General features: G+C 41.0%; 1 protein-coding gene across 7 annotated transcripts in view; it reads right to left on the reverse strand.

The window, feature by feature from the left end:
- Positions 1 to 1,501: 1,501 nt before the first annotated feature.
- Positions 1,502 to 9,169, reverse strand: part of LOC101860265 — a 25,632-nt gene continuing 17,964 nt past the window's right edge. For 6 of the 7 annotated variants that reach the window (XM_013085309.2, XM_013085308.2, XM_013085307.2 and 3 more), the window contains exons 8-10: positions 7,924 to 8,052; positions 6,330 to 6,498; positions 4,977 to 5,194 (exon numbers count right to left, since the gene is read on the reverse strand). In XM_013085309.2, coding sequence (XP_012940763.1) covers positions 5,106 to 5,194; positions 6,330 to 6,498; positions 7,924 to 8,052 — 387 coding nt within the window. In that variant the 3' untranslated portion in view covers positions 4,977 to 5,105. Of the gene's footprint in view, positions 1,855 to 4,976; positions 5,195 to 6,329; positions 6,499 to 7,923; positions 8,053 to 9,169 lie in introns of those variants that run through there. The other variant, XR_004858808.1, reaches the window with a different exon arrangement.

Raw genomic sequence — 9,169 nt, forward strand, 5'->3', positions numbered from 1 at the left:
CTTTCCACTTCTCCGCTCAGTATATCCAGAAGTTTCTTTGTGGGCTCTTGTGTATTTTCTTCCGTGTTATGCGTGGAGAAGAGAAATATTTTCCCGTATCCCATGTCTGACTCTGACGGGAATTAACGAGTCCATTTATTGGTTCCTGTCGATGTCGGAGGAAGGTTCTCTGTACTCATTTTTCTGTGGTTGTTTTTTGGCGAGCAAGAAGCACCCAGTTCCTCCAGGGGTTTTGTCTTCATCTGTTGCAATCTCAATTACTTTAACAACTCACTCTGTATGTGCTACTGAATGTATTTATGCATATATATATATGACCTATTTGTCATGATAAAATGGTGGTAATGGTTCAAACTCAGAATAAAGAAACTCTGCCACACACACGCTTGTTCCTGGCTTTGATTGATTGACCTGTACCAGTGTACGTGAGACATTGTAGTTTTTGTTTTAGAAGTTTTACGGCACTTGCAACACAAATCGGTCATTATTGTGCTGAAGATTAGAGAGAGATGTTTTATCAAGCGAGTGAAATACAGTACAAAGAAGGGGAGGGGAGATGAAGACCATAGTCATGTTTGACTGGAAAGAAGGAGCTCACCACCCCAGAGCACCTGCCAACCACCTATATATATATATGGACCTTTGTCTTTTACTCAAAAATGAGGTTTGAGGGTGGCTGGCGAGTGCTCTCGTGTGGTTTGCTTCTTTCCTATCAAACATCTATCGTCCTTATCTCTCCTCCTTCGTTTTTCCATTATTTGAACATTTGGCGCAAGTTGTTGTGTGTGTATGGGGTTTTTGGGGGGGTTTTTTCCAACAATAGATTCTATCTCTATCTCAATAACGGAATAGCGGATCAGGATCAAAATACCGGAAAAAAGCATAGCAGTGTTGGACTGATCAAGAGCGTCAGCTGTCTCTGTCCAGAGAAGATCTAGAACTTAAACTGAATAATATATATATATATACACACACACAGGGAAAGTCGGATACAATGAACTCAGATTCAGCGAAAACTTGGCTTCAACAAAAGAAGACGGATTTCCCGTTTTTTAATTAATTAAAATCAACAAAATAACCAGAATTCAACAAACACATAAATGAGCACACTCGGATTCAACAAAGTCACTAGTCGGGCCAACACGCGACCTCAGTGCTTTCTTGTCGTATCTACATTTACAATGAAAATAATAATAATAATTTATAGCATTTGTATAGCGCAAATCCCCCCTCAAAAGCAAGCTCTATGCGCTTTACAATCTATACAATTACCCCAGCAGACCTGAGAACATTCTGAAACAACCTCAAGTTCCTGGGAAGCATACAGTGCAAGCAGTCATTTATAGGCGCTAAAACACTAACATACTGACAAGATCTTTCGCTGTCTGTGACTGGTACCCATTCCCACCTGGGTGAAGTGAGGAAAATTCGTGTAAAGTGCCTTTCCCAATGACACAATGTCGTGCCCGCGGCTCGAACCCCCGAACCCGCAACCTCACGTGACTTCTTCTTAAGCTCACTTTTCGTTACGAACTGTTTTCACTGTTATTAAAAATGGAGATAGGACAAGAAAGCGCTGATGTCGCCAACAGTCTCCGCTGATGTGGCTTCACGCATATTTCTCCTGCAACAAAGCTTCGAGTCAGAGACAAGAGTTGATTCTGTTCCCAGCGGACCTTCCATCCCACCACCACCGGGGATCATCACAGCTTGGCCTAGACTATTGTGTACATCTTGTGCAACCAATCAGAAGCTTTCCTTCACCCCAACACGTGTGTAGCTGACATGACGTGTCTTGGCGTGTGCTGGGGTCGGGGGATGTTAGACGGACGGCCAGCATACTTGTGGCTGTTACTGTGTGTCAGGGTGGAGAGGAGGGGGGGTTAGAATAAAAAGCGTTCCAGGCGTGTGGAACATCGGCAAAGATACAAACACATCACAACCATATTTCCACCCCAACCTGCAATGAATAATGAAAGGCTAGGTTAGACATAAAACTACGTACGGTAATGAAAGGCTAGGTTAGACATAAAACTACGTACGGTAATGAAAGGCTAGGTTAGACATAAAACTACGTACGGTAAGGAACACCACAATTGCTCTCTGGTCTGTGGAACCAAACGTTGCCGTATGCCCGACCCTACACCGCACACACCTTGTTGTTCACATTGCTGTAAGTAACCAATCCTCGGATTTCAGCGAAACTGAAGGTCAGGCCCGACAACTTCGTTATATCCCAGTTTCACTGACCAGTCAAGCACACACATAACCAAACACACACATAATCGATTTTCAGGTCTTGAATTTTTTCTTATACATAATACATGTATAATACATGTATTTTCTTTGTATTTCAAACACAGGCACAACACAATGTGTACCTACCAAAAAGATTCCCACTTCCTGCAGACTTCACGATGTGCTTGTACGAAGGACAACACTTTCAACATTTGTTTTATTGCACTTTCTAAGTCTATGGTATCAGTTCCAGGTTCTCAAGAGAGATATTTTGACAAAATTCCAATTCTAAAGGTTGAACCAAGGAAGAAAAGATACATGAAGTAGGAACAATTGTTACAAAAAATATACCAGTCTTTTCTCTCTCCTGACAAAGTTAGTCCAGCTTTCTGGCCTTACAACATTGGAACAGGTCACCGAGGAACAAAAATCTGCTCCGTCAAACTTTGTTGTACCATTGAGAGTTGAGGAAACAATCACGACACGTAAACGACAGTCACGGGCAAATTGTCGGTGTCATTCCACACACACCCACGTCATTTTCTTACGCTTCAGAAAAATTATGGAAAAGAAGTAAAAGGAGTATGCCAAAACCAGAACCCATGACTTGGGCATTCGGGATTTTTCCACTAAAAACTGGGAAGGAAATATAAAAAAACTGGGCGAAATTATTTTGTAAGAGTGGACATCCCCTGACATTTTTAGTTGAATGTATCAGGCTTCTGAAAAACTCAAGAATCTGACTGAGGCGACTGTGGAAGAATCTGACTGATGTGACTGTGGAAGAATCTGACTGAGGTGACTGGAAGAATCTGACTGAGGTGACTGTGGAAGAATCTGACTGAGGTGACTGGAAGAATCTGACTTAGGTGACTGGAAGAATCTGACTTAGGTGACTGGAAGAATCTGACAGGTGACTGGAAGAATCTGACTGAGGTGACTGTGGAAGAATCTGACTGAGGTGACTGGAAGAATCTGACTGAGGTGACTGGAAGAATCTGACTTAGGTGACTGAGGAAGAATCTGACTTAGGTGACTGTGGTAAGACGCTGACTTAGGTGACTGTGGTAAGACGCTGACTTAGGTGACTGTGGTAAGACGCTGACTTAGGTGACTGTGGTAAGCCGCTGACAGTATAGCACATTCTCATTGAGAATCCTTTGGAAAAATACTTTCCACAAATAAGTTTGTCAATCAACCTGGATTTCCCCCTCCCCCCCCCCCACCCTACCCCCTCCCACAAATGAAACAAAAACAAAGCCATCCCTGAAAGTGTTATATTTACAGAAATACATCTCAATTTAAACCATTTGGAGCTTTCTCTGGTAAAACAAGCAAATCTCTCTCTCTCTCTCACTCTTTCTCTCTCTCTCTCTCTCTCTCTCTCTCTCTCTCTCTCTCTCTCTCTCTCTGTCTCTCACATTCCCTCCTCCAACAAGAAAATACAATAGACTTTACTATAGACACAGCTGCTCAACATAAACTTCCTCTATACAAAAGGATTTCCCTGCGTTTTTTCCCTTTTTATTCTATACAGATCTGGTATATAGAGATCTATTTCACGGACCACGAACAAGACATTAGAGCAAGCCTGGCACCTCTGCACGTTCTGAATGACTACAATCGAGATATAAACAAGCCCAGCATCTCGCGACATCCGTGCTTTCTTGTCCTCTCTCCATTTTTTTAACCCTATCCGCACGCCCTGGGGTCATTTTGTACCCCCGGGGTTGTATTCTTCACATTTTAGAATACTTCTAGTGCAAAGATCTCTTTGAAACTTTCAGTATTTCTCAGAAAATCATTTTGACAGACTGCTATGCAAAGCGTACAGATCGGATTAACAAGTAAATTTCCTCTTGGGAAAGTGGTGGCACAGAGTTCCCCACGTCGTATGGATACGATAGTAAAACATGACGTACGGATAGGGTTAAGTGGTGGCACAGAGTTCCCCACGTCGTATGGATACGATAGTAAAACACGACGTACGGATAGGGTTAAATGGTGGCACAGAGTTCCCCACGTCGTATGGATACGATAGTAAAACATGACGTATGGATAGGGCTAAACATTGAAAATCTGACTTCTTCTTAAGCTCACTCTTCGTTATGAACTGTTTTCACTGTGATTACAAATGGAGATAGGACAAGAAAGCCCTGAGGTCGTGTTCTGCTGTTGTTCTGCTGCCAGCAGTAGGCATGGAGTCACCTCCCCTTTTTGTCCTTTTCATCAACACTCTTCTCAACACAAAATCTGAATAACAGAAAGAAATTCTCTGGCCCAGTGAAGGTCTGGTTATCAAGGCTTTACTGTAAACCTTCCTCTTACACTCTATACAAAACAAGAATGAATCTCTCTTTTTCATGCAAATACACCTGTCCACAAATCTCTCTCTCTCTCTCTCTCTCTCTCTCTCTCTCTCTCTCTCTCTCTCTCTCTCTCTCTCTCTCTCTCTCTCTCTCTCTCTCTCTCTCTCTCTCTCTCCAGTTCGGAACAAGCAAAAATTATTACACAGCTGGACATTCACATACATGTGGTCGTTTTTAAGCACAAGGGGGCTATCCCGAAAAATGCTGTTTCAAGAAAATCGAAGGGAGAGTTTTCGGACCCCTGTTCAGTTTCTTGAAAAGACAAGGAGAGTTTTCTCTATAACCAAACAAATATACACACCTTTGAAACCAAACTTCTCCTATAGGTAGGGCAATGCCCACTTTTGGAGTAGGTCAAGATTTCTGGAAACCCCTGAAATCTGGGTTAGCCCGCTTGTCCTTAAAAGCGACCATGTATTTCATAGAAAAAAAACAAAAACATTTATACTGAAAGTTTCCTCCCACACAGAGCAAGACAGTGGTCCGGTCGTTCGACGGTCAGCTCGCGACACTCGCCATGTCTGCAGCGACCAGCGCCTCCTCCACCGCCGCCACTAACGTGGGAACCTCCGCCATGGCTCCGTAGCCTGAAACAAAGTCAGCAAAAGTCAGACGGACAGTCGGCATCTCAGAAAAAAGTCACGAAACTTGACTTAGTGCACATTTCACACCATTGGAGAAAAATGCGAAAGAAAAACTTTTTGTTCCGCTTATGATTTAATTAAGATCAGTCACTTACGCGGTTTTACCACTTAGAAAAACACTACACATATTTTGGATCCATGCAGAAACCTCATTCGTTCCGCTTTTGACACAAGAAGGATATATATGGGCAAGATTAATATATAACAAATCAATTAAATGATTTTTTGTGAGAAGGCTAGGAGTTAGATCTTACCTACCATAAAAACAGGGGTGTGGCTGAAAGACAGCAGTAAGAAGGAGCCAGGGAGAGGCAGTAGAAAGGCTGCAGAAAGAGTCAGGAGCCCAGAGGAGGGGGCAAAGGAGGTGAGGAGGTGGGGGCAGAAGGTGGAGACGAAAGAAAACGACTGAACATTGTTAGAGAGCAGGAAAACAGGTGAAAGGAAAAATTTTCTAAAAGAAATATTCTCTGTAGCTATCCGGATTCAAACCCGGGACCTATTGGATGAGAGGCGAACACCTTAACCTCTAGGCCACGAGCGCCCCCCCGCTGTAAAGCATGGATATGCACTATATGGTCACTTTTAAGGACAAGCGGGCTAACCTAGACTTCAGGGGTTTTCAAAAATCTTGACCTACACCAAAAGTGGGCATTGCCCTACCTATAGGAGAAGTTTGGTTTCATTGGTGTATATAAATTGTCTGGTTATAGAGAAAACTCTCCTTGTCTTTTCAAGAAACTGAACAAGAGTCAAAAACTTCTCCTTTGATTTTCTCAAAACAAAATTTTTCCAGATAGCCCGCTTGTGCTTAAAAGCGACCATATATAAATTCAATTATCAGAATCATTATTATCATTATCATCAAATGAGTTACACATGATTTGTGGGAGATTGGCTGGTGCTCTGGTGTGGTTTGCTCCTTCTTTCCTATCAAACATTTGTCGTCCTTATCTCTCCTCCTTTTTTGTGTTTGTTACTCTCTTGCAACATCTAGTCTAATCTTCGGCACTTATAGTAGGACTTTATTGTGTTGCAAGTGCCGTAAAACTGTTCCTAAAACTCCAAACACACGATCTACCTATGTCCCCACAAGCCAGCTTTTTCCTGACACACGGTACCTCCCGGTACCCCAGGTCTGTGAGGGCAGCGATGTGGCGGGCGGTCAGAGGGTGTTCCCACATGAAGGTGTTCATGGCGGGCGCAAAGAGCAGCGGCCGCGCTGGGTCCCACGCTCTCACCACGCACGTCTGGGGACACAGGCCCAACGACATAACCAAGAATAATGTAATAGAATAGTACATGTAATTAATAACAATAATAAAAATAATATTAGTAATAATCATAATTAGTAATAACAGTAATAATAATAATATTAGTAATAATAATAATTAGTAATAACAGTAATAATAATAATATCAGTAATAATAATAATATAATATCCGTAATAATAATTAGTAATGACAATAATAATAATAGTAATAACAATAATTATTATATTAGTAATAACAATAATAATAACAATAATAATAACAATAATAATAATAATAATAATAATAATAATAATAACAATAATAATAACACTAATAATACTACTACTAATAATAACAACAATAACAATAATAATAATAATAGGCATAAGAACAATAATAATAATAATAACAATAATAATATTAATAATAATACAAATACTACTACTACTACTAATAATAACAAAAATAACAATAATAATAATAATAATAATAATAGGCATAATAATAATAATAACAATAATAATAATAATAATAATAAAAATAATAATAACAGCAGTAATAAAAATATAAATAATAATAACAGCAATAATAAAAATAATAATAACACCTTCCCCCAGCTGAGGGCTATCTCACTTACCTGAGAACCAAATTTCCCCACATTTCCCACATACAGAACAAGCATAGCGTGGAATCTTCAAATATATGCAATATAGTTTTAGGAAAAAGCTTTGTTGCCAACGAGACAGCAGCCATATTGGACTTCATTTAGATCTATGTGTCTTTTACACTTAACCCTCTTATTTTCAGGGAAATGGGTTGTTATTTTGCACGCATCTTCAGATACAACAGTTCTATAAATAGTTTGTAAAATTTTTCTTTAACAGTTAAATAAATTTGTATTAATTTTTGTTCCCTTGAGGCAGTACTCAAGGCTGCAAAAAATCAATGAAAGTTCACATTTCAGACACCACCAACAAAAACCTATTCCATATATATATAGAGAGAGAGAGAGAGAGAGAGAGAGAGGAAATTCATCATATAATTTTTTAGTGTTACATCTTATCTTTATTCAGCAGCAATCTCATGAAGACTGGAAGAACAAATGGCGGAGTTATTAAAAGAAAAGTATTTAGAAAAACAGCATTTTGAGAAAACCATTTGAAAAAAAAAAAAAACAATAAAAGAGGGGGGGGAAAAGGGACTCTGGGGGGATATGGTGATGACTAACATTGTAACACGCCTGATATGCGACAAAATAAGAATTGATGGGGTTCTTAGGTGAAAAAAAATAGTTATAGGAGAGGCTGAAGAAGCCAAAAATGCCCATATCTCAAAACCCATCATTTTGACCCAAATCGTAATGTTCACCTGCCCCTCTCCGTTCCCCCAGTTAGAAAATAGAAAAACCCAAACAAAACCTACCAGTAAGTTGTCACACAGTCCGTTGGCCATCTTGGCCAGCGTGTTGGCGTCAAGGGGAGCAATCAAGAAGACGTCAGCCCAGCGTCGGAGCTCGATGTGCAAGACAGGATCTTGTACAGAAGACCAGGTCTGGACAACGGAGAAAAAAACCAAAATACAGAACCTGCTCCAATGGCCACCTGTAGTTGTTTTTTGTTTTTTCGTAAGAGTTTTACAGCACTGGCAACACAATAAGGTCACATAAGTGCCGAAGATTACAGGTGTTACAAGGGAGTAACAAACACAAAAAAGGAGGGGAGATAAAGAGGAGCAAACGACACCAGAGCACCCGCCAACCACCCATGGCCACCTGTATAAGACAATCACCTGTACAAACGGCCACCTGAATAAGACAATCACCTGTACAAACGGTCGCCTGTATAAGACGATCACCTGTACAAGACAATCACCTGTGCAAACGACCACATGCACAAACGACCACCTGTATAAGACAATCACCTGTGCAAGACAATCACCTGTACAAACGACCACCTGTATAAGACAATCACCTGTACAAACGGTCGCCTGTATAAGACGATCACCTGTGCAAGACAATCACCTGTGCAAACGACCACATGTACAAACGACCACCTGTATAAGACAATCACCTGTACAAACGACCACCTGTATAAGACAATCACCTGTACAAACGGTCGCCTGTATAAGACGATCACCTGTACAAGACAATCACCTGTGCAAACGACCACATGCACAAACGACCACCTGTATAAGACAATCACCTGTGCAAGACAATCACCTGTACAAACGACCACCTGTATAAGACAATCACCTGTACAAACGGTCGCCTGTATAAGACGATCACCTGTGCAAGACAATCACCTGTGCAAACGACCACATGTACAAACGACCACCTGTATAAGACAATCACCTGTACAAACGACCACCTGTATAAGACAATCACCTGTACAAACAGCCATGTCCCAGTTCCTTCCTTGCGTATTTTTTAACGTTACAATGACACAGCGTTGCACGGCCACCCGTCTAAGACGGTCACTTTTCTCCTCAACAATGGGCAGTCACCTCAGACAGTGTCCACAGTACTGTAAACCTCCACTGGTCACCTCAGACAGTACTGTAAACCTCCACTGGTCACCTCAGACAGTACTGTAAACCTTCACTGGTCACCTCAGACAGTGTCCACAGTACTGTAAACCTCCACTGGTCACCTCAGACAGTACTGTAAACC

The sequence above is a fragment of the Aplysia californica genome, unplaced genomic scaffold (assembly GCF_000002075.1).
Source record: "Aplysia californica isolate F4 #8 unplaced genomic scaffold, AplCal3.0 scaffold00364, whole genome shotgun sequence".
Taxonomy (NCBI): domain Eukaryota; kingdom Metazoa; phylum Mollusca; class Gastropoda; order Aplysiida; family Aplysiidae; genus Aplysia; species Aplysia californica.